The following is a 26,407-nucleotide window of genomic DNA, read 5'->3' as shown; positions in this document are numbered from 1 at the left end:
GCCAAACAGGAATGGTCGGCAGAAGGTTTTTTGTGTAGAGGGTGCACAAGGAAGTGATTTATGAGTGAGGGGAATGATCCAGTGGCAAAGAAGGGATTGCCAAAATCGGCCAAGGCTGGAGCAAGGGAGACAAGGTTGTCCTTGATCGCTCTGGAGGAGCAGGGGAGCACCTGTATGAATGAGACTATCATAGAGCGGACTTGTCAACCTTCAGAAAGAGAAGAGTAGGAGGGGTGGGTATAAGGGGGGGCCAAGGGAGGCCCGAGAGCAGGTGAGGAGTAGAGGGAGGACAAGATGTCCTGAGTTTTAGAAATGAGGTGAGAGGCAAGAGAAGTGCAGAGAGCCAGGGAAGGCAGACAAGAATTGGAGACTGCAGTAGTGTTGGCGAGTTCCTTGCAGATTTTGAAAAGTTCAGCCGTGTTAGTGGCCGCAGAGATGCAGGCTTGCATATAGGCCTTCTTGGAGCAGACGGAGAGTCTATTGCCTTTGGAGCCGGTGGCAGGCCAATTTATCAGAGGGTGTGCTCGAAGCCTGCCACTCCGCTCAGCTGCTCTGCACTTGGGTTTCAGAGCAGCCAGATCGGAGTCATGCCAAGAGTTGCACTTGGAGGCAGGTTCCATGCAGATCCTCATGACGGGGCAAGGATGTCCAGGGTGGTCGAGATGGAGAGTTGAAGGTTAGTAAGGGCAACGTCAGAGTGAGAGTCAGTGGCAGGAGTAGGAGTGGCAGCAACTAAACTCGCTTCCTAGGTCGAATGACGGAGAAGAGAGCTGGTAGTGCGGGCAGTGGCTTCGCTGGGGGACCCAGGTGAGAGGAGAGCATAATCAGACCAGGAGAGAGGCGTAATGAGAGTGTTAGAGATGGGGATGTCTGAAGAGATTAGAGCATCAAAGGTGTGTCCAGCTGAGTGTGTCGGACCGGTGGGAAGAATGGTGAGGGAAAGAGTCACAGAGGTTGCAGAAGAGCCGAGAGACCACATCAGAGTCCTCGAGGAGCTTGGAGGCAGCTAGAAGAGAAGACGCGAGGTCAGCCCATTCTGAGAGGAAGTGAGGGACCCGGCCAAGGTATTCCATTTATGAAAGTATCATCTGCTAATCAGAACGCTTCTTCATAATGCTACATGCCAAAAAGCATAATTGCAACCATGTGCCGTTGCTTTGGATGTTTTCTGACATCTACAACAGCGGCCCTGCATTGGTAACAGGACAATTTCAAAGTGTACCTCTGCAATCCTGGACACAGCTGCTGGAATACAATGCTCCAAAAGACAGAGGTGGCTTTTTAAGCACCTGCACTTTTGGGTTAAATTCTCATAATGGTGCACCCAAGCAGCATGGTGGCACATTAATATCTACACATAGTAGAAGCCATGTTTGGTTGGGACATAGGTCTGCTGAGATTACACAATTATACAGTCACGCATTGGATGTCATATTAGGTTTGTGAGGTGGCTTGGGGTGCATTAGATGTCTGCCCGAGTGTACGCCCTGGCTGGATCATAGCCCAAGAACATTCTTCTTTTAATCCCCACACAGATTCAACATCTTCCTTCAGGGCATAGCAAACCTGTTATGGGTAACCAATGAAGACAGCAGAGTCTGGATGAATGACAATAAGTCTCTTTATTGAGTGATACATGTCTCCACAGGCAGATGGTATCACATGTATAGAAGACCGGCACCACCACCCAGGCTAGCTTTAGTCCAATCACCCTCTCAACCAACTCTTTGAGAACACTGGCAATAAAATACCCTGTAACATTCTAAAGTGGAATGCAGTGACATGCATAGACTCTAGGATGCACACCGTGTCGCCACAAATCCACCACAGAAGGTCCTCCGAGGACCAATGCTGCCAATGGTAGTCCTGCCGACAATGGCCCTCTTACAACAAGGTCCCCAAGTCCTTTTGAAGTAAGCAGACAGAGGAAGGGGGTGATTTTAGAGCAGGGGAGAAGTTCTGACCACAAGGAGGGGGGGGTCACAAACTTGGATTTTGCTACGGCTTCCCAAACTTCCTGTCGCCTCCCCGCTTCCTGAGGACAAGGCACTCTGGGTATGGGATCAGCAGGTAAAGGACACTTGTTACAGCAGCCTGAATTGGATCTCTGACAACAGGGTTGCTCTGAACCATATACTAGAGCATGGTTTCTATGTAGTGGTGGGGGAACCCTTCCTTAATTCATCAATGGACTTCAAGACAGGAAGGGTTCAACCTGGAACTCTGTTGGGATGCAGTCTGCTCTAAAGGTCTCTGCCAGTGAGGTGAAGAAATGTGCCTCTTGGATTAAGTCCAGTAAGGAAATGGTAATTTGAACAGGGGGAGTGATACAGGAGCCTATGGGACCAAGGACTGTGCATCGGTAGAAGAGGGTGTGCGGCCTGTGTACATCAGGGAATATGAGTTTGATAGGCAGTAAGGAGATGGTAAAAAGGAGAGTGGAGGGACAAAGCAGCCTGAGGTATCAGGGATTGAGTGAGAAATTAACTCTTTATGCACAGTGGGTTTTCCGGTCACATCTACTAAAAAACAAATTTCTCAGTCAAGGGAGAGTTCTGATGTTTAAAAGACATCCCCCTACCCAACTCCTTAAAAGGAGCCAATGCGAGTCAACTCCTTAAAAGAACCAGATGCAAGTATGTTAAGGCTTACCAGCCTCCCACCCTCACCCATCTCCAGAGCAGAATACCAGCCTTCAAATATGGAAAACCAAAAGGCATTCCTTAATCGTATTACTTTTTGTCCACTCACAATTGGGAGTAAAATAGTGCCTCTCATTCATGAGGTGGTCACATCCATTATCATGCCACCAAAACACCCAGTTACGTCAGAAATAAAAATCACATCAATCACAAACATCTTTTATGGTGAAACACACAGATTGAAACATGAAAGGTTGACAGACTACAACATGTCAGGTTCAGAATCCTGAATGTGCTGCGTTACTACTGGGAATCAGAATTGGCGCAGGTGGCAGTAGGATTCCAGAATATACGTGGAACCACCAGGGGACTAACCGGAAGCGTATGTTGTGGGCAGAGACATGGGCAAAAGGTGCTGTTCAAAATCAGGTCGACATGGAAATCACAACCCGGCTTTACTAGCCACCTTGACATGAGAAGAGATCCTCACCTATAAAAGGTGTATAAAAAAGGGCACACCGCCAGGAGATAGACAAGCGCTACAGTATACTGATATTAAGTCACACTGGACAGTAATACAGTATGCAATCAACTAATGAGCCAGGGTCTCTACTGAAAGGATTTAAGCTACATCAAATTGCACTCCATTTAACTCGTTATAGCAAGGCTGTCACTTTCCTCTGCACAGGAGGTCCCTGGCCACAGGCTTGCGGCACCTGCTAAAATTGTGCGCTAGGTACAGCAGTGTATTTATTCTTCCACATTTATGTGCAACACACAGAATAGTATATGTAGCAGATTGACATTTGACAGATGTGTGCAAAAGGTAATTAACAAGCAGCATACACAGACAATAACAATTAAATTCCTTTCTTTGTATATTCCTATGTATATTTCCACCCTTTGGTGGTCAAAAAGTCCGCCTGTGTTTAAAGTAATAGAGAGGGGTGTGTAGGATTTTATATAAAAAGATCAAATGAATGAAGTTGCAATATTAGAACATTGAAGTTCTTATATATGGTATATGGTATATAGATTATTAAAAAGAACCCAGATGATGACTCTAGACTCCAGACGTTTTCCCTTCAGCAAACCACCCGAGGCAATGTCCACTCTACTGGAGGCGTATCCACACAAGCAGTGGATCCTTAGGCGACCTGTCGAGTCTCCCAGCTGCCACCACGGCCATATCTCCAAGCAGCCTCCATCTTCTTCTGTGAGCAGCCGCTACTACCTCTGCCGCTGACAAGCGGCAGCCACTGCGCGCGATGGCTTCTTCTCAGGAGCCGCCATGCTTGGAGGTGGATGGACCCCCTCCGCTACCACTAGCCCCTGGCGCACCCTTCTTCTTGCCAGTCTCTGGTGTTTTCAGGATAGACAGCTTCTTGTGCAAGTTGGCGCTGGCCCTCATGGTGACGTCATGCTCGATCTGGCTGCGAATCGCCACCTCCAGGCTCTGTAGGAGATTTGGGGGGAGAAGAGAGGAATCAGGTTAGCACAGGCAGCAAAAATGACAAGACTTCAAATGTACTTTCAGTGCAGATCGGACAACCACCACTTCGCATTAACAGCAATGTAATGATCAGAATACTAAGAAACCATACAATTCAGGGACAGGCAAAAGGTGAGTTTCTTCATGAATGCCCCAATTAAATCCAGCTCTCTATACCAAGTATCCCGCCAGGGAAACAGGCTTCCGAATGACTGAACTAAAAAAGAAAAACAAACATGTACAAAATGCTTTCAAGCACAGCCCCCATCCAATAAGGCCTTGGTTAACTCAATCCGCTCATTTTCTTCTTTTCTTCCACAAGCAGGAAGAGCAGTCAGAGGAACAGCCAACGGGTGAGAGAGATTAGACATATGGTAATCTTAATTACACTTAATTAGGGGCATTAACCCATCCCACCATTATACTAGGAGCATGTAGTAAGCAATAAATCAACTGCCACACTTTTGGGGATATAGATGTACGCATATATAAGAGGACAGTACGCACTGCCCAACTGGACTTAGTCTAGCAGCTCTCGTAGCAGTCCACACTGAATCTCCAGACGTACCTCAACACCTCTGTCACTAGTATACAGCGATAACCTACGGTAAGAATTTGGTCTAGCTAGCTGGGCACACATCGCATCTCCTGCGCTAGCACTATACCCTAATCCGCCAGCATCACCAACCCATGTGCCTGACCTCCAGGCTGCTTCCTGGGGCCCAGCCAACGCGCCTATGTCCTAACCTGGCAGAATGCAAATAAGCCTCTTAAACAACTCTTGCCATCTCCCATACATGGATTTCTGTCCAGAGGGCGCACCAACCACAAAGCGCATTAAGGAAATACAAATAGGGAAAGACGATTACACGTGTATATGGAGAGTACATTATGGTAATGCTACTTGCAACACTGTAGCATTCTATAGAATATGTTGTTCTTAGCTGCAGTGTGTACATGGTGAGGGCCAGGTGTCATGCACACGTACCTCACTGCGGCAGCGTGCTGGTGGCCCGACCCACTGCCGGCAGGGGTTGCGCCTGCCTTCAGTTGTCGCCACGCCTAGCCACAGGCCACGATTGCCCTCGGCAGCTCAGCGCCCTGCTGGCTCCCCAGCGTTGCGTCATCCGTGGCGCTGCTGGTCCCAACCCAGTTGGGGGCAGCCAAGGCACTTGTGGTCACGTTGGACCTCCCCGCTTCCCAGCCGCTCATATGACCACGCGCGTAACACTGAACAGTATTCACGCGGTCACGTGACGCGAGCCCATCATGTGATACAAGCCCAGCAATCAGGGGCATGCAAAGACGAATCATGCCATAAAAAGAAACTGGTTTCTTCATTCAAACGCTTCGCAGCTGTCCTGACGGCGTGTGGCCACTCTTGCATCTTGTGCCTGCTATTTTGAATCCTGGACTTCTGGACCTCGTCTTTTGCCTTTTTGGATTGCTGTTGGATTTGGTAATTTAGGACTGCTAATCTGAACTGCCGCTACCCTCTGGACCTGGTACCTTGGATTGTTATTGGTGTGCCCTTGTTGGATTTGTTAACTTGGAACTGCTTACCTGAATGTTGCTAACCTCTGGATCATCTCTACGGATTGTGTTTCTCTTTGTTATTTTTGGCATGTGCTAATCCCAGAATCACGAAACTAAGAACCCTGCTTTGCACCAAGTGCTTCATCTAGTGTGCTCTTCAGGTGGGCCCTGTTAGAGGTACTACCGGAACCGCTAGGTGTAAAGTCATCCTCGGTCTTCCCACGGGTAGGTGCCTTTCGCTTCTATATCATACACTGTCATTAGTCACTGTTCATTACTTTCCTAACCCAGTGCTTTTCTTGCAGCCACCTGGGATCCGGCGTTTCCTGTTCCACCACCTGTGGCCTCAATAACCAATAACCGGTCAGCGAGTTAATCATACTTCTCTGACTGGTGCTTGGGGGCAGAGGTATACTAATCTACGTGGACCTCAGATCTTGACACCAGGTTGCTGCTTTGCAAATGCCCAAAGGAGAGGCTCCTTTGCATTTTGCTCAAAGTAAAAACCCCATTTGTGTATTTTGCTTGGATTCCTGAAGGCTCCAGAATCCCAAAACAAAATATGCCACACTGATGATCTATAATGGGGTTAGTGTTTGTATGCCCTTATAGCCAGACAAAAAGTGCATCTGCAAACACTGTCTGGACAAAAACTGTCACCACCTTTCAGGCAGTGAAAGGAATATCTTCAGGAGCCGAAAGAAAAGAAAGTTGGCAGAACAATCTTTCTTTAGATGAAAGGAAGATCCCTTGGGGACCTAGATGAAGAACCAATAACTCTGGTAAAATATTAAAGTAACTCGTCCATTCTTATCAAAGTAAAGAGCCTGAATGGACATAGCTCCCAACTATTTCAAAAAGGTAGCAGGCGCTCCTCTCCAGAAAGAACAAGGTATGATAACCTGTTCTGAGATGAGAGTTTGCAGCACACGCTTTTTGCTCACTGTACCTTTCAAATATGGGAACTATCCATTTGCATATCAGTCTTTGTCCCGCCCACATGAGCAGTCCAGCACCGAAATGCTATGGCCATTCCTCTCTGAACAAGAGTACCAAAAGCTCCCAACTAGTCCATTCTTAGTAAAGAGCCTGAATGGACTTGGCTCCCAACTAGTCCATTCTTATCAAAGTAAAGACCCTGAACGGACATGGCTCCCAACTAGTCCATGCTAAGTAAAGACCCTGAACGGACATGGCTCCCAACTAGTCCATGCTAAGTAAAGACCCTGAACGGACATGGCTCCCAACTAGTCCATGCTAAGTAAAGACCCTGAACGGACATGGCTCCCAACTAGTCCATGCTAAGTAAAGACCCTGAACGGACATGGCTCCCAACTAGTCCATGCTAAGTAAAGACCCTGAACGGACATGGCTCCCAACTAGTCCATGCTAAGTAAAGACCCTGAACGGACATGGCTCCCAACTAGTCCATGCTAAGTAAAGACCCTGAACGGACATGGCTCCCAACTAGTCCATGCTAAGTAAAGACCCTGAACGGACATGGCTCCCAACTAGTCCATGCTAAGTAAAGACCCTGAACGGACATGGCTCCCAACTAGTCCATGCTAAGTAAAGACCCTGAACGGACATGGCTCCCAACTAGTCCATGCGAAGTAAAGACCCTGAACGGACATGGCTCCCAACTAGTCCATGCTTGATTGGACACCCGTCAGAAGAGAGATCTTTCGGACAGACCAGCAAATTAGTTTCCTCTAGTTTTCCTCATCTTGTCTTCCCCCAAGGGTCCTGCATGCTAATAACACGCATGTGCCATCTGAAAGAGCACGCTTCTGTTACATAGGCTTCCTTGTACTGACTCTGGACCAAAAATACAGTAAAAGGGATTTTATGTTGCAGCAAAGAGATCATATGATATAGATCCATCTCTGTCTAGAACAACTCGGGCCATAGAAAACAACTCCACGCAAGTCGGAAAGGAAGCTTTCCAGTGATCCACTTTACTACATGTCAGATAATGCATGTCTCCATGCGAACAATGAAACATATATATACACACACACACACATACACACATATACACTCTACCAACCAGCTATTCATGACAAATGGAAAATAGGGATGAATAGGAAGGTTTGTAAAAACTGCTTCGAAAAGGCAGGCAGGGGTGGGAAAAAAAAAGATGTTTTTTAAATGGCAGAAAAATGGGGTTCCACTTGGCTATTCGTCAAAGAAAACGTTTTACTTTAAGGCATGTAGCCAATTAAATGCGCTCCCTGAAGCCACCAGTTCTCTCGAGCCCCTCCCCTGCCTCGCTCTTCTGAATTCAATACCGCCAATAACGGATGATTCTGTAGTTACTTCTTTCTGGGAACCCTGCAGGATCAGTTCTAGTGGTGCACTATGGGCTCGAGATAAAATCACGCCATGGCACAATTGTCGTGCAGGCGGTCACATCCCCTGCACCACCTGAAGCCGCCTTCTCCTGTCGCAATGCAGACACACATAGCAGCCAAGAAGAGTAGATTTGCCAACAGAGATTTCCTCTAAAGATTCAGATAAATGGTAAAAGCTCAAGAGCCTCCAAAAACCAATAGAAAGTGAAAAGCGGCTAAAGGTATACATCCGAGGACGCTGTAGGAAATCATCATTCTCAAACCAACCAAAGACTGGCAATTACAGACCTCGGGCAGCCGGAAGAATACTTTCCCAAATCCATGCAAAATAAGGCACACAAATTCCAGCCGTTTCAGAACCATGACACAACTAATAGCAGATGTTAAGCCATGGCATGCAGCAACCAGTCCTCCAAGTAGGCCTTGTGACATTCAGGTGGGCAAGTGCAGCGAAGAGAAGGACAGGTGATAGGGATGGTTGAGGGTGGGAGCCAGGAATTGAAAAGTGCTGGTAGGGGCCCGGGAGGAGTGCCAAAGGGATCCAAGGGAGGAGGCCTCAGGCCAAGTCTTGGGGTGGACGCATCCCAAGGGTGGGATGCACAGTCGCCAGGCAGGGGGCCCAGAGGGGGCAGTGCTGAGAGAGGGGTGGGTGCTGGTGTCGACTGCGTAGGGCCTTGTATCCTGTGAGATTCATGAGAGCCAGGACACCAGTCTTAGGGGCAGTGGGATGATTAGCAAGAAATGGAAACAGGTGTGAAGTTTCTGGAACTTAGCGGCTCAAGTATGAGACGGGCAGGGAGGCTGTTCCAAAGGGAAGCACCAGCCAAAGAGAGAGACCTGCCCCTCACTCTCCGCTTGGAGAAGCGTTTGACAAGCAGACAGTTGGAGTTAGCAGGGGAGTATTTAGAGAGGGAAAGTTGGAGATAGCGTGGTTCCAGGCCCCAGAAAGCCTTGTGGATGATGCAGAGGGTCTTGCATTTGATCCTCACGGCCACCGTCAGCCAGTGGAGAGATTTTAGGGCTGGAGGCCAAGGATAAGGCTTGCAGCCCTATTCTGGATTAGCTGTAGGGGCCTTAGGGAGGAAAGATCGAGTTTGAGGAAGAGGTTGTTGAAGTAGTCCAGCCTAGAGAGGACCAAAGCTCTGGAGACATTGAGCTTCTCCGGTGGGGTGGGGAAAGAGTGAATGCCTCTAGGAGGCGAAGCTGGAAGTGGGCCTTCTTGGCAAGGTTCAAGATGTGAGGGGTGAAGGAGAGAGCGGAGTCGAAGACGACACCAAGGTTTTTGGCCTCACAGGATGGTGAGGGTAGATGGCCCAAGGAGTGTGGCCAGAGGGTAGTAGGGCGCGGGTGTCCCAATCAGAAGGATCTTCGTCTTTCTGGCATCAAGTCAGATAGTTCGCCGCACACCTTGCCTGGATGGCCGTCAGACAATCGAGGATGAGGTAGTAGAGGGAAGTTTGAAGGAAAGCTGTGTGTCATCATAACACTGGAAATGAGGAGAGAAGGAGAAGTTCAGGTGAGCAAGAGGCGCAAGATAGATATTTAAGAACCACAGCGAGTAGGTAGAGCCCTAGGGGACGCCGCAGGTAGAAAGTGTGGTGGTGGAGAACGGGCACAGTTGCAACTGGGAAGGGCAGTTAGTGAGGAAAGACGTCAGCCTCTGAACGGCCACCCTTCCTCACTTATGGCAGGGTGGGATGGCAAATGTTCTACTTTTCCACCAGGGCCACGTACACAAGGGGCACTGGGGGAAATATAGAAGCCACAATAGAGATATGGGTTGTGTTTGTCGCTTATCTGTAGAAAGGCCTCAGGACAAGAGCACAGATTACTTCCTGGGTTCAGGTTGACAAGGAAGCCTTAAAACCGTTTCATAGAATGTGCCCATTTCAAATTGAAGTATAGATACTGTGATGAAGTTCCCTTCCTTAATCGCAGGACTCCTATTGGGGGTGAACAAAGAGACAGGGGGCCAGGCCAGGATAGTGGAAAATGGCTCTGGGGACAGCACGTAGAGGATCCCAAAGGAGCTGCATAAACTAGCAGCAATTATTGGACTTGGTTCATGTAGAAAGCTTGCCATGGTAACCTACGTACTGGCGCTGATCTGGCACTGCACGCATAGATTGAGGCGCACTGATGGAAAGGGTGCGGCTTGCATTACTGACATTGCAAGATGTATGGCAGGAATGGAGCAAGGCGCAAACAACTGAGAATTTGAAGCTAGCACCATGACAGGATTTAGCGTCCATGGATAGAGCTGTGTTTCTCCTTGGGTGGGCAGAATTACATTTTTTGGGCGACTTCTGCTACCCTAAGCACTCCTCCATGTTTCCTGATGGCTTTGAGACTTTGCTGTGAGGGTTCCCATCTACGGCTGATGGGAACACCTTGATGCGCTGTCATTAGCAAAGCAAATGCTACCTGGGCAGTGTTTATTTTTATTTTACTGGTCATTTGTAAGGCGCTTTATACAACAAGATTGTGTTTCAAAGAACCACAAGGCTAAATGGGAAGGGAACAGGGGAAATAACAGTGGCAAGAAGCAGGAAAACATTAACATATATGCAGTTGTGGTCCAACTAGGCCTTATGGCATTCGGACGTGCAAGTGCATCGATGAGAAGTGCAGGGGAGAGGGATAGAAATGGGGAGCAGAGAGTGGACAAGTGCTGGAGGAGGGAGCCAGGGGGGCACCTCAGGCTAAGTGCTATTACAGGCAGCTCTCAAGGGTGGTATGTGGAGCCACCATGCAGGGACCCACAGGGCAATGCAGTTGGGTGCTAGTAATGACTGGGAGGAAGGGCCAGAGAGAGACTGTGGGGTCACAGCAGCAGTGGGGTGATTAACACCGAAGGGGAAGAGGGAAAGAGGTAGAGAAGAGCAGAGTTTTGAGCAGTTACTGGAACTTAAGGAGGTCTGGGTAAAATCTGAAAGCAAAAAGAGAGGCTGTTCCAAAGGAAGGCACCAACAGCGGAGAGAGATCTGCCCTCCACTCTCTGCTTAGAGAAAAGTTTGACAGTCGGAAAATTGGAATTAGAGGAGCGTAGGGCTCTAGCCAGGGAATATTAAGGGAAAGCTGAAGATGGCGTGGTCCCAGGCTACAGAAGGCCTTGTGAACGATGCAGAGGGTCTTGCCACCGGGAGCCAGTGTAGAGATTTTAGGGCTGAGAGCTACGGTCCCTGGGCTTGAGGCCAAGGATAAACCTTGCAGCCTTATTCTGGATTAGCTGGAGGGGTGAAGACAGGGAGATTGAGAAAGAGGCTGTTGCAGTAGTCCAGCCTGGAAAGGACCAGAGCTCTGGAGACATTGAGCTTCTGCGGTAAGGTGAGAAAAGGAAGAATGCCTCCGAGGAGCTGGAGCTGTAAGTGGGAGGTACACGATGCAAGGGGTGAAGGAGAGAGCAGAGTCGAAGATAGCCACAAGGTTTTTGGCTTCACAGGATAGTAGGCGTAGAGGGCCCAAAGAGGGTGGCCGAAGGGTAGGAGGAAAAGATGGCAGTTGTCCCGGTGAGGAGGAACTCCACCTTACTGGCATGGAGACAGATTGTTCGCTGAACACCATGCTTGAATGGCGGACAGACAATCTGGGATGTAGAGGGAAGTTTGAAGGAAAGCTGTGCATCATCGGCATAACACTGGAAATGAGGAAAGAAGGAGATCAGATCAGCAATAAGCGCGAGATAGATATGGACGAGCAGGGCGATAGGATAGGGCACTGGGGGACACCACCGGTAGAAAGGGTGGTGGTGGAGAAGGGGCACAATTGCACCTGGGAAGGGCAGTTAGTGAGGAAAGAGGTCAGCCAGGCCAGTGATGCTGAGGGGGTCATGGAGTCGCTTTATGAGGATGGAAGGGTTGACTGTGTCAAAGGCAGAGGAAAGAACGAAGAGAATGAGAACAGAAGGAGAGTTGGAGTCGAGATTTGCAAGCATGGTTTCACAGGCGTTCAAGAGAGCGGTTTCCATGCCTATGGATGCCCAGAATCCACATTGGTGGTCATGAAGGCAGCCAAAAAGATTAGTGTGGAGGCTCAGTTGAGGGAAGGACTAACTTTTCCAAGAGTTTACCCAAGAAGGGGGCAATAGAGATAGGACGATAGTTAGCCGGGCAGTAGGGGGTCAGCAGACTGTTTTTAAGAGAGTGCACACGGGAGTGCTTGAGGGATAGTGGGAAACAGCCAGAGGCGAAGAGTGGTCACAGAAGTCGGCAAAGGCGGGACGAGAGTGGAGATGTGGTCCTTAATGGTTCAAATCACAGGTGTCTGAGAATGCCCCTACTTAACTTCAATCGTTCTTGGCAAGGAGAAACCGTTCTCCCTGCCAAGGACAGGTCCTCCTTTGGTCAATCCCATTTGTGTTAACTGAGACATCCCCCAGTGGCCGTTTTCACATTTCTAGCTAACTTTTGATGGATTCGGAAATCGCAGATCATTTCCATGATAATGACAATCTAGCTGAGCTTCAAGGCCTCTGAGCCTCAAGAAGATTTCCACTGTCTATGTCACTTACCTGCAGAGACTCACTTGGGTAGAAACATAGCAGCTCCTGTGACTTTTGTGCACAGGCCACAATTTCTCTTAGGGGTTGGGCTGCTTGTGTTAGGTTACTGGCTTGTGATCTGGCTCCATCCTCCATCACATCTGTTTATGTATATGCTTTGCTTGTGATGCTGGAAATGCATTGGGAGGACAGGTCCTCCCTGTCCTTGTCCTGTACTCCTTTATCATGTGTGTTCTGTGTTGATTTCTGCGCCGGAGTCCATGTGGGACTCCTGGCAGTGCAGCTCTTCCTCCTTTTGGTTGTGGTGAACAGAACCATGGGATACTCTTATGGCACCCATGGGTGGGTGTACAACCCTGTACCCCTAGTATATGTTTTTGGGGACCTTTGTGGACTGCCATGTGGAAGGATGTGGCAGGGAAACCAGTTTGGAAGCATCTTTAGGGGCTGGTTGCTGCTGAGTGAGTAGTTTCACAATGATTGACCTGCTTTATGTACTCTATTGGAGTGGTGCAAGTGTTTTTTTCATTTTTTTAAAATGTATTTCTTTTTGGTGACGCTGTGTGCTAATCTGGTGTGTTATTCTGGAGTGTTTGTCTAGTGTTTTTGTGGCTTCTGAGCCTGTTTTTTTCCCATGCTGAGCTGCATCCAGAGGGTGCAGTCCGCAGGGTGTAGTCCTCTGTGTCTGGCCTTTTGCCAGTCCCACCCTCCCGCCCTCCAACCCACCCATCTTCCCCGATTGGTACGTCCACCTGGTCATAACAGACCTTCCCAGGGCAGCGCGTCTGCCCGGCAGCCCCCGCGGCTAAGGATCCCAAGGCAAAGGGCGGCTCCTGCAATGGCGGCTCCAGAAAGTGTCTGCAGGGGAAGCCAGTGAAGCCAGCAGTGAACAGACACCAACAAAACTCTAAGTGTGGCTGGGGTGGGGTGTAGAGCAATTACTCTACTCCAGAAAGCCCCCGCCACTCTACCTTACCTTTCCATAACGTAGACTGCCATAGACTTACACCATACATACTTGGAGAGATTTGTGACCACCAGCCTAAACCTAGTCATGGTTGGACTGTAAATGTTGCATTGCATTACACATTAACGTACTTGCCAATGTTAACTAGTGCCACACCTAGAGAGAACTGTGAAGATTGGCCTCTGTCAAACCTAGATAGGATTGTGAATGTTAGCATGCGCCACACTTAGATGGAATAGTGAATGATAGCAAGCATCACACCTAGACATAATTGCAAGGACAAAAGTGCCAATTAACCGATCCACTAACAATTTCACCCCTCTGCATACACCTCTCAAACTCTAACCAAACACAACCACAAGCCTACAACACAACTTCACTACACTGCAACAACAAAACAAACCACACAGACTCGCACAACAGCACACGACTACCGACTGTAAAAACACCCCAAGCCCAGCCAACTGACCCACCGGGCTGAGGCTGCCAACAGCACATCACTGTTCTCTTGCAGCTTAATCCCACTAACTCAACCACCCCTTCCCTTTTTCAGAGCCGCCAAGGGACCACTCCGCGCGGTACAAATATCCATTAACATTAACCTGTGTTTAGCCCACAGAGCAGGGTATGGGCTGGTGGCAGCTCCATGCCGAATTTGACAGGTGCTCCGACTATCGTCCATTTTGGGATACCCAGGCCCTGCCATTGGAATCAGTTGATTCCTGGTAGGGGACAAGATGGCCCCTATGCCCTCTTGCTTTCTATTGCCGGTTACCTTGTTTTCCTAAAGTCCTGGGAAGCCCCGACTCTGTCCCTTCCCCCTGACTGGCTGTTGGGTGGAAGTTCCATAGATGGTATTGTGGGGAAGTCCAGGCCAGACTGGCTGGAGCCTTCCCAGTGACTTATATTGTGGGTACACCCCTAGGGTGGGACCTGGGTGAAATGTGCGACCAATATACATTTAATGTTATGGGTTCTGGTTTCTGGTGTGTGACACAATGAATGGGACAGCCCTGCCAGAAACTGTTATGAATGCAGTGTGGAGTGCTGAATGGCTGGGTACTTACCCCAATCCACATTCCTTGTTTCGAGTGTCTGGATGGAGAGGAATGGCCTAAATGCACTGTGAGCCTGAGTGGCTACCTGCTGAATGCCCTTCTGAATGATTGGCTGCTTGAGCCTGGTTCAAAGGTGTGAATGAGAGACCAAACAGTATATCTGGGGACCTCTCACTTACTGGAACTGTTCAGAAGCGAAGTCGAAACTTGATGCTTAGTCTCAAAGCCGAGCAGGAAGAAAAAGGATTGCTGCTACTTTCCTTCAACGCAATCTAAAAGGCTGTCATGCCTTCGAGGACTGATCCAAAAGAGGACCTGGCTAGGGGACCTCTTCCCGAGCTACGAGGGAACATCACGCACCAGCTAAGCTTCACAAGAGCTCCCTGGAAGTCAGTCATCGAAAGGCTGCCGACCGGGACCACCGAGAAATCTGAAGCGAAGCGCCAGGACATCGAGGCCATCAACGACCATCACAGTCGACCGAAGTTCTGAGGATGGATGCAACCTCGTCGAATGGAGCCGCAACGCCCCATTGCCTAAGACACTTTGAAATCAAGGACTCCCTTGCTCATCACAGTCGACCGCTTTGTCCCGGGAGAGAATGTCTAGGTCGCTGACGAACCGAGGAGAATCTGCTGGTGGGTTTCCTGCCAACCGAAGTCCACAAAGACGCCGAAGATCCTAAAGCCAGCCGTGGTCGAGTCCCAATCACCAAACACAGACAACCCAACGCCTTTGCTGGGCCTACGTTCTTCATTAAGTACTCTTTGCTGCAACTAACTTGTCATCGATGTGCACCGCACGCCTCCTCTTCACAGGACACCCACGACCAACTGTCGACAAGCACTGCGAAGGTCGAAGCTACGCCCTCGGTTCACCTTTTCCTCAAGGAATCTCGACGATCCGGGACTCCTGTCTTAAAAGGGAGTTCACTCAAGAAGGTTCCTTCGTCAATGACCCAAAGTCAAAATCTGCCAAACCAGGTCCATTGGGGTAGTAGAACCTTTTTTAGAAGGAACCAAGACTATTTTAAACAATCTATGGACTGGGCTTGTTTATGCACAGGTTTCCCAGGTTGGGGGGGGGGTCCTCAAGAGGCTGGTGGTACCCCAGGGTTTACAGGCCCTTCCTACTACAATTGGCGCATGAGGTGCCCTTAGCTGGTCATTTTAGGACCAAGAAGACTAAACAGAGGCTCTCTGCACAATTCTGCTGGCCCCGGATGGGAGTAAAAGTTAGTCCCACTGCAGGACCTGCCCCACTTGTCAGTTGGCTGGCAAGACTGGAGGCAGTGTCATTTCCCCACTGCAGCCGTTGCCAGTGGTTGGCATCAACATGGTCAGTCCCCTTGACCCACCCACTTCACATGGACTTTGGTTCATCCTGGTCCTGGATGATGCCACCAGGTACGCTGAGGCTATACCCCTTTGGGCCATAACAGCCATGGTCGTTGCCAGGGCTCTCCTGGGCATTTGCACTAGAGTTGGATTCCCTAAAGAGGTGGTCTCTGACAGAGGATCCAACTTCATGTTGAGTTCCATGCAAGCGATGTAGAAAGAGTGCTGAGTAACCTACAAGTTCTCCACCTCCTAGCACCCCCAGACCAATGGTCTGTTGAGAGATTTAATAAAACTCTCAAGGGCATGCTAGGTGCTTTGGAAGAGCCCCTAAGGAGGAAATGAGATCTCCTGCCATGCCTGCTGTTCGCTTACAGAGAAGCACCTCAAGAGGGTGTTGGTTTCAGCCCCTTTGAGTTGGTCTTTGGACATCATGAGGGGGCCCCTTGCCTTCATCAGAGAAGTTTTGGAAGCCACCCCTCCAGGTCCTGCCAAGCAAGTGGGTGACTATGTGTTAGGCCTCAGACAGAGGATGACACAGATGATAGGCCAGGCGACAGCTAACCTTTAGGCCAGTCAGAAATTGAACAAATACTGGCATGACCTTAAAGCATCACAAGTGGATTGGACTCCAGAACAGGAGATCCTTGTGATGGAGCCTACCAAGCCTAAAGCGTTGGCAGATAAGTGGACTGGACCCTTCAGGATAATCTCCAAGATGGGCGAAGTCAATTATCTGGTTGTCATGGGAGTCCCTGGGGTAGCCCCTCAAGTATTACATATCAACAGGTTCAAGCCTTTCTATAGGCGAGCAGAAGTCTCATCCTTGCTAGCTTCAGAGCAAGAAGAGGATGAGAGTGAGCCCCTTCCAGATGTGCTGCATAGCAACCCTTAGGATGGCTCAGGGGAGGGAGTGCATCTTTCTCCAGATCTGATGCCAGAGCAGCAGAGGGCATGCAGGGCTTTGCTCCGGCAGTATGCTCCCCTGGTCTCACTGATGCCAGGCCTCACCCCGTGGTGCAGGCACAAAATTGGCGACAGTGTGCCTGTCAAAAGCAGGTGCTACCGAATGTCAGACACGGTTAAAAACCACATCCAGGCTGATGTCACCAAGATGTTGGTCTGGTGTATTGAACCCTCACCAGTCCCTGGTCCAGTCCAGTGGCCCTTGTCCCCAAGTCAAGTTCCCAGGCAGGTACCAAGTATTGGCGGTTCTGTGTGGACTACAGAGGAGTCAATGCTGTCACTAAAACTGACGCGCATCGATTGCCCAGGGCTGAAGAGCACCTTTGACCTTAGCTCAAGCTATTGGCAAATAGCTGACAGACCATGCCAAGGAAAAGACTGCATTATCAACACTATCTTACAGGTTTGGTGTTTAATGCATGACTTTATTATAAAGAGTACATGTTTTTTCAATATGTCACTCTGTAAATTTTGTTGAGTGCTTGAACAAGTAACTGTATCTTGTACCAGCCCTCGCTGCGTAAAATTGAAGTCTGGCTGCTCTGCCACATTTACCACAGTGAGTTTGGACTAACTTGGAGGAAGCCCTGTACAAGCAATAAGGTTGGTTCAACTGAACTCAACTGGCCTAACTGTTTGTGGGGGAGGGACAGGGGGTTAGCGGGTGTGTATGCAAGGAGGTTTCTCACACAGCACTTGCGTAGGCAGTGGGGGGTGCAGAAACAAAAGGGGGATATGATATTTTATTTATATTACGCCCATACACAAGTGTTTCAGGGCACGACGAAGCAAGGGAGTGGTACAAGGGAGGACAGAAAACATCTTACTAGGACCAGTGACATTGAGAACGTGCAAGGGGAGGGGAGGGGGGGGGGGGGGGAATTGCTGAACACATGATAAAAAAAAAATAAAAAGGTAGTGCTGCCAGCAAGTGCATGAATTAAGCGCGAACAGCGGGTATAAATAAGTGCAGGTAAGGGGACTCTAGGGTTGCAGACACAGACCTAAGTGCAATGGATGCAAGGGGGCAGTGCAGGTATTCAGCTCGGTGGGCAGGGATCTGGGCCCGAAATCAGAGGGTAACCAGATGTCCAGAGCAAAAGCAGACAGATCAAAAGGGGAGTGGAATAGAGGAGGCAGAAACAAAGATCAAGGTCTTGAGGCGCTTCCAGAACCAAGGATGGTTCTCAAGTTTCAGAGAGGCTGTTCCAGAGGGAGGCTCCAGCCGAAGAAAGAGATCTACTAACAACTTGTTGCTTGGAGAAGCTGGATGAATGCTTAGATGGATAAGAGCGAAAAGAAGCTGGGTCAGACAACGAGTCACAGCAGAGTTGGGGGAGCACAGTGAGAAGTAACAGTACTTTAAATGTAGGGCACGATTGATGGGGCAATTGTCGAGAGCGGGTTGTGGGTCTCCAAATGGGAGCTGCCAGATCAGAGGTCGCCAAACGGTCGATCGCGAGCTACCAGTAGCTCGCCTGAGCCTCTTCAGTCGCCCGCGCTGAAGATTCTGAAAAATAAACACTATCTGAACACAACTGTTTTCTGGTGCGTTTTGCGGTTACTGTGCATGTTCAGGAAATTAACCATGGTCGTCCAGCTTGCAGGCGAGGAGTTTGCCTGTTGTGCCACTGGAGCTGCTTGTGAAGTCACTGACAGATGTCAGTATCACATTCTGCTTCTGTGGCCGCCTGTAGTACTACAGATGGCCTTATCCACACTGTCTTGCTTGAGCGAGCTCGCTCTTGTTTGCCAGAGATGTCCGAGGGGCTGAGGCAAGATCAGTGTGAGCCACACAGTGTCAGCTATCCCTACTTCGATTCCATTTGTGACAATTGTACCAGTGCTTCTAAAGTGGAGTGACATTTTCCTCTGAAGTTTCCATTTCCAGTGAACAATTAGTGTAATTGTTCACTGTGCACCCTTCGGATTCGCGGCTGTCTGCTCTGCGCCCTTAATTGTTCTCAGGAAAGGTTCCTGCCTTCTACTCGCACCATCTCGCACCATCATCAGAAGCTGCTCTAGCGGGTGGAATGCGTTTCTTCTCCCAGTTGCATAATTTACTGTTTTCCATAATGACCTCTTTTACCTCATACTGAAAGCCATTTCTTTCTTATTTCTTCCCGGCACGCAAATGGCATCATCAAGCTGAATTTGTAAGCCTCAGCTTGTGCCTGGTAAGCTCTCTTCCTGGTTCTACAGAAATGATCTCATCTTGATAGCATTTGCAGTTAGATGGAATCCATTAAGGACGAGACATATCTAGATTTGCAAGGTCAGCCGAACACATTTTCAATTAATTCTAGCTGAAGTGTATGACAAAAAAGGAAACACGTGTTATTAGAAGTTATTGTTTCGGTTTGATAACATTTATTTTAAACTCAGTATGTGACTTAACGCTATTCAAGGCAACGTCTTGAATAAGGATCTACACAGACAGAATTGCAGTTCTACCTACATGATACACAATTTCACATTTCAAAACAGATAAATATCATAAAGGATTGTTCTTACTTTACATTTACTGTACATCCCCACAATGTTAAATTGAGTCAGTGAAATACCAAGGAATCTTATTTTTTCTCGGCACTATGTGTGAACATTTGCTTTGTTTACATTGTGCCGGCCACACCGTTGTATTTAATATGAATGATATAATTTCTAAACAAGCATAGCATAACGTTCCATTCTACGGACTGGTCTTGATATGAATTAGGGAGTGAGTCAATGACTTAATGAGTGAGCGAGTGAGTGATATTTTTATTGCACTGATCAAGAGCTCAATACCCTTTGGTGCTCGTAAACCAATTATGGATTAAAGAGGTGGCATATGTTAGAAGATGCGAGGGCTTTGAGGATGCAAACATTGGATGGCTGGCATCTCAGGTTGCTTGGACTTCAGCTCCACTGCTGGGTACAAAACATGTAAACTAGTGTGCCAGCAATAGCTTCATATTGGAATTTGCAGATGGAAAGGAGGTTGGTTGAAGTGTATCGGATGATCCCCCCCCAGACCTATAGAGTTGGTCTCGATGGTTGAAATATTTGGGGAGGCTTTACAGAGTTGTTTCTGTAGTGGGCACATGATATTGAGTTTCAGATAACCAATTGAGAGAAGGTCTGGTAGCAGTGACATGTTCACCTCTCTTAAGTCTTTGATTAACCAGTTTTACAAGCATATAACATCTTTATAAATATAACCTGTGCTAAAACACAGAGGGGCACACAAATAACAGTACGTGTGGTGTCTGATGAAAAAAAATTCAAAGAAAACTAGTGAACACAAGCAGCATTTTTCAGTTTGGAAATTACTTTTGTTTTTTTATGGAAGCGTGAAATGCACATTTGGAAAACAATAGTGTGCCCAGCATTTAGAGAGCCTGCATAACACGCAAAGGAAGGGGCACGTAAATTACAGGATATTTGTGTGGTAGTCCAACAAATACCTGTCTTTTTATGAGACAGCTACTAATAAATAATAATGCAACAAAGGTTTGTGAAGTTCTTAATATAATCGTGAAGGCATATGTTATTCCATCTATTTATAGAGGGGAAATAATCAGGCCCAAAAAATATTGGTAAAAATTTTGCGGTTTATAAACATCCCCACCCCGATATCGCCCGCTGGTAGCTCTCCACTGTTGGCCTCCACTACAAGTAGCTCTAGCTAACGTAAAGGTTGGAGACCCCTGTGCCAGATAGTGGGATGAATAGTCATTGGCTGTGAGTGGGCAGGTTTGCATTATATAATGGCATGGAATGAGGTGCCGTGGCAGAGCTATATGTGCATCTTAATACTGGAACAGCAAGGAGGATTGAGCATACAATGGTGTAGCTGCACGATAACTGGCATATCTATGGAACTGGCCGGTTCGTTCAGATGCTGCGTAGAATTCTCAGAGTGAACTTAGGCGCCAACCTCTCCATGTCCAAGCAAGTTAACGACATCGCCTCATCAGCAGCCTACCACTCAAAGCTCCTAAATGCAGCCAGGCCCTCCCTAACCAAGGAAAACTGCCTCACTGTAGCCAGAGCTATAACTGGATCCCAAGTGGACTATTGCAATGTCCTCTTTGCGGGCACATCTGCGACAAACCTGGCGAAACTCCAAGGCAATCAAAATAATGCACTCTGTGCCGCCATCAGCATTTCCAGAAGGGACCACATCACAGCTAGGAAACAGACCAATAAGCTAACCATTGAAGAACAAGTCCTATTCAAAACTCTGGCCTTCACCCATAAATGCATCAATCTCACAGCCCCTCAATACCTAACACAAACAATAATCATATCCTCATCTGCCAGACCAACCAGAACACCCTATGCCAACCTACTGACAGTGCCCAGAATAAAACGAGCCAGAGAAGGGGGCTCTAGCTTCCCTTTCATTGCCACCACCCGACCTCAGAGGGGAAACATCCCATTCTCTGTTCCACAAAGCCATCAAAACCCTGCCACTTGCCTAACCGGACAGTTTTAGCCGTTGTACATCATATGCCATGTAAGAGGAACTGTAAAAGAGCCAGTTGTTAGTGCCCTACTGTTTATAATATTGTACATGTAACCTTATGCCTTTGTCGTGTAACTAAGTCGCCAGCGCCGTTTGTGCACTTTATACATTTAATAACAAATAAAATAAATTAAGAGCTGTTTGCATTGCGGTGTTTAGGTATTGGATAAGCCCAGGCTCACCTTTTTCAGTTTCTGCTGTTGAACCACACGAGCTTTCTTCGGAGCTATGATTCGACCTGAGGGAGAGAGTTGTGCTATTTAAGTTCCAAGACTAGAATTTCACGCTCCACCCTTCTTCACTTGACTCACCTTTGCCATAGGACCACCTGCTTCACCTCACCCACTTCCTTGCTAGACCCCTCCTACTGCCCACTTTTCACCACAGCCCTGATCCTTGCTTTGTGACCTTATGTCTCACTCTTAAATTTTCAAGCCTCCTCGGACGTCCAACTGGGCCCATCCACACGTCTTTGGCTCCTCACCTATTTTTCGTTGCATGGACCCTTCTGGGGACCACTTGCCTTCACTTACACCTCCTCTCCCCTTCAGCTCCCACCCAAAGCCCCACTTTCCATGACCTGCACTAGCCCATGTCCATTTTACCTCTCACGTGGCCCCATCCCGTCTAAGGCCTGCCCAACTTACACCATATCCATTCATTCCCCCCCCCCTTAACACACTCCAAGTCCCCCAGTCACCTCCTAGCACCCCCCCCCCAACCAGGTATCAGGTATCACCCTAACCCCCTTCTAATGTGCCCATTTTAACCACTCCCACCTCTCCCTTTAAACTGCGCAACGTCTCAGGCCCATTTAACTCCCTCTTACCAGCATCATCTTTATCCCCATGACCCCCCGCTTTACCTGCACCAGCCCAGGCACACCTTAACCCCCCATTTACCTGGACCAGCACAGGCCCACCTTAACCCCCCCTTTACCTGCACCATCCCAGGCCCACCTTAACCCCCCCCTTTACCTGCACCATCCCAGGCCCACCTTAACCCCCCCCTTTACCTGCACCATCCCAGGCCCACCTTAACCCCCCCCTTTACCTGCACCATCCCAGGCCCACCTTAAACCCCCCCCCCTTTACCTGCACAATCCCAGGCCCACCTTAACCCCCCCCCCTTTACCTGCACCATACCAGGCCCACCTTAAACCCCCCCCCTTTACCTGCACCATCCCAGGCCCACCTTAAACCCCCCCCCTTTACCTGCACCATCCCAGGCCCACCTTAACCCCCCCCTTTACCTGCACCACCCAAGGCCCACCCTAACCCCCCCTTTACCTGCACCACCCAAGGCCCACCTTAACCCCCCCTATACCTGCACCACCCAAGGCCCACCTTAACCCCCCCCCTTTACCTGCACCACCCAAGGCCCACCTTAACCCCCCCCTTTACCTGCACCACCCAAGGCCCACCTTAACCCCCCCCCTTTACCTGCACCACCCAAGGCCCACCTTAACCCCCCCCCTTTACCTGCACCACCCAAGGCCCACCTTAACCCCCCCTTTACCTGCACCACCAAGGCCCACCTTACCCCCCCCCCTTTACCTGCACCACCCAAGGCCCACCTTAACCCCCCCCTTTACCTGCACCACCCCAGGCCCACCTTAACCCCCCCTTTACCTGCACCACCCCAGGCCCACCTTAACCCCCCCTTTACCTGCACCACCCCAGGTCCAGTTTAACCCCCCCCTTTACCTGCACCACCCCAGGCCCACCTTAACCCCCCCTTTACCTGCACCACCCCAGGCCCACCTTAACCCCTCCTTTACCTGCACCAGCCTAGGCCCATCTTAACCCCTACTTTACCTGCACCAGCCTAGGCCCATCTTAACCCCCACCTTTACCTGCACCAGCCTAGGCCCACCTTAACCCCTCCTTTACGTGCATAATCCCAGGCACAGCTTAGCCCCCCCCTTACCTGCACCACCCCTGGTCCAGCTTAACCCCCCCCCCCTTTACCTGCACCAGCCCAGGCCCACCTTAACCCTCCCTTTACCTGCACCACCCCAGGCCCACCTTAACCCTCCCTTTACCTGCACCACCCCAGGTCCAGCTTAACCCCCCCCCCCTTTACCTGCACCAGCCCAGGCCCACCTTAACCCTCCCTTTACCTGCACCACCCCAGGTCCAGCTTAACCCCCCCCTTTACCTGCACCAGCCCAGGCCCACTTTAACCCCCCCCCCTTTTACCTGCACCAGCCCAGGCCCACTTAAACCCCCCCTTTACGTGCATAATCCCAGGCACAGCTTAGCCCTCCCCCCCTTTACATGCACCATACCTGACACAGCTGGTGTCCCCCTCCCACACCAATGGGGACCCGTTTCAAGTTCCTGCCCAGACCTCTTTGCCCCCCTCCGCCCTCCCAGAACCTCTTGCCTGCACCCTTCGTGCCCCCCGCACCGCGGTCCACTCACCCACTCCCGCTGCTCTAGCTCCGCCCCCCTTGGCCCCCTTGGCCGGTTTCTTGGCGCCGGGTCTCTGCGCTTGAAACTTCTGCTTTCCCTGCGCCATGGCGAGCAGTAATTAACACGCAGTGCCTGGCGTAATGGACAGAGAGGACGGACTGGGTAATGTCGCCACAAAGGAAGGACCAGTAGTACAGTGAAAGGAACTGGAGTGCGCCACAGACAGAGAGGAAGGACAAAAAGGAGGCCAGCCATAGACAGAGAGGACGGACTGAGTAATGTCGCCAGTGGCCACAAAGGAGGGACTAGTACAGAGTAAAAGGAACTGGAGTGGGCCACAGACAGAGAGGAAGGACAAAAAGGAGGCCAGCCATAGACAGAGAGGACGGACTGAGTAATGTCGCCAGTAGCCACAAAGGAGGGACTAGTAGAGAGTAAAAGGAACTGGAGTGGGCCACAGACAGAGAGGAAGGACAAAAAGGAGGCCAGTCATAGGAGGCCAGTCATAGACAGAGAGGACATACTAAATCGTGCCTCTTTCCACCTCCCAGAACCTCTAGCCGGCGTGCTTCGTGTGCCCTGCACCGCGGTCCACTCCCCACTCACCCACTCACGCTGCTCTAGCTCCGCCCCCTTAGCCGGTTTCTTGGTGCCGGGTCTCTGCGCTTGAAACTTCTGCTTTCCCTGCGCCATGGCGAGCAGTAATTAACACGCAGTGCCTGGCGTAATGGACAGAGAGGACGGACTGGGTAATGTCGCCACAAAGGAAGGACCAGTAGTACAGTGAAAGGAACTGGAGTGCGCCACAGACAGAGAGGAAGGACAAAAAGGAGGCCAGCCATAGACAGAGAGGACGGACTGAGTAATGTCGCCAGTGGCCACAAAGGAGGGACTAGTACAGAGTAAAAGGAACTGGAGTGGGCCACAGACAGAGAGGAAGGACAAAAAGGAGGCCAGCCATAGACAGAGAGGACGGACTGAGTAATGTCGCCAGTAGCCACAAAGGAGGGACTAGTAGAGAGTAAAAGGAACTGGAGTGGGCCACAGACCGAGAGGAAGGACAAAAAGGAGGCCAGTCATAGGAGGCCAGTCATAGACAGAGAGGACATACTAAATCGTGCCTCTTTCCACCTCCCAGAACCTCTAGCCGGCGTGCTTCGTGTGCCCTGCACCGCGGTCCACTCCCCACTCACCCACTCACGCTGCTCTAGCTCCGCCCCCTTAGCCGGTTTCTTGGTGCCGGGTCTCTGCGCTTGAAACTTCTGCTTTCCTTGCACCATCGCGAGCAGTAACTAACACGCATTGCCTGGAGTAATGGACAGAGAGGACGGACTGGGTAATGTCGCCAGCAGTGTTGCCCACTCCTCAGTAAGAAAAGTAGCTATTGGCTGGTTTAAAAGTAGCTAGAAATAGCTAAATGACGTCATTGCATAATATGCCATGTGCATTATGGGTCATATCAAGTGGCAAGCATAGCTCTCAACTCACCTGCCTTGAAAGCTGATGAATCACCCGCCAAGCCCCTCCTACGCCCATTCACTTCTATGGGCCTCTCACCCGCCAAAAAGAAAATCGGGTGTTTTCACCCGCCTTAGTGACACAAAAGGTTGGGAGCTATGGGCAAGGCAGTGTCCATATGCATCAGCTGTCAGGCGGGATTGATGTTTCACTACACAACAGCCCTGAACTACCCCACCCAGGGGTACAGCTGCTTGGCATTAGCCACAGTGCACATGTCACAGGCGCCCTCCTCACCCACGTCCTCCTTTTATATGCATGTGGTATTTATAGAGTCCTAAGGCCTGTGGCGCTGCCCGATGACGGGCGCGCATGCGGCGGCGTGACGTTGCACGCCGTCGCGTGCAGTATAAATAAACGGGGCGTTTCCCGGCCGCGTCAGAGCGACCGGGAAGCCCGAACCAAGACGGAGGTGTTGGTCTGTGTTCTTGGGGCCGGTGCTTGCGGCGAAGCGCGCTGGGGGTGCCAGTCACCCCCAACAGTGGCGACGAGTGGGGGAAACAATGCCCGGGCCCGGCGGTGACAACTTGAACAATTTTTCACCGGAACGAGGTCGAAGGACATAGCGGGGAGATCCCCATTGGGCACCCCCACCTCCTTAGGTCATTATCATAACACAATGAAATGAATAAATGAATACACAGACAACTGTATTAAAGTTCTTTGGAAAAACACAAGGTCACAGTTTATTTTGGAGCAAGACAACTTGGGACGGTCCCAGCCACATTACAAACAGTCAGATACGGGTGAACCATGTCACCACTTTAGCCACTGGCCAAACTGACAAAACTGCTGGTTATTCCAGCTACACTGGCACAGCCAGCAGGAATCAGGGGCACTGACCAGGATGATTGTTGGCCTAAAGCCCTAAGGAAGGGAGTCAGTGCCCGTCGAGGGATCGGCTCGAGCCCGGCCAATCCCGAGCCGCTGCAGCGTGAAGTACCTCATTGGCTAGGACCGCCCCGATACTCCGCCACGCTTTGATGGTGGCTGACGCTGCCATCAATGCCCCCAAACCCTAGGACCTTGCTTCTCCTTCAAATTTACTAGACAATTACAGCTTACCATACTCACCATTGAATTCATCTGTAACCTGCCCTCTTTAGCTC

The 26,407-nt window shown here is 49.9% G+C and overlaps 1 protein-coding gene across 1 annotated transcript; it reads right to left on the bottom strand.

Annotated features, from left to right (window-relative positions):
- Positions 1-1,603: 1,603 nt before the first annotated feature.
- C3QH19orf53 (chromosome 3q C19orf53 homolog) lies at positions 1,604-23,941 on the bottom strand. The gene is made up of 3 exons (XM_069604372.1): positions 23,790-23,941; positions 21,546-21,601; positions 1,604-4,098 (listed from the first exon to the last, which is right to left on the bottom strand). Exons 1-3 carry the CDS (start codon positions 23,884-23,886, stop codon positions 3,922-3,924), a joined length of 330 nt encoding a protein of 109 aa, XP_069460473.1. The 5' UTR covers positions 23,887-23,941; the 3' UTR covers positions 1,604-3,921.
- Between the last annotated feature and the right edge of the window lie 2,466 nt (positions 23,942-26,407).

The sequence above is a fragment of the Ambystoma mexicanum genome, chromosome 3q (genome assembly GCF_040938575.1).
Source record: "Ambystoma mexicanum isolate Mex_15411 chromosome 3q, UKY_AmexF1_1, whole genome shotgun sequence".
NCBI classification, from domain to species: Eukaryota; Metazoa; Chordata; class Amphibia; order Caudata; family Ambystomatidae; genus Ambystoma; species Ambystoma mexicanum.
Note: the sequence above shows the minus strand (reverse complement) of the source record. Positions and strands in the feature narration are given on the sequence as shown.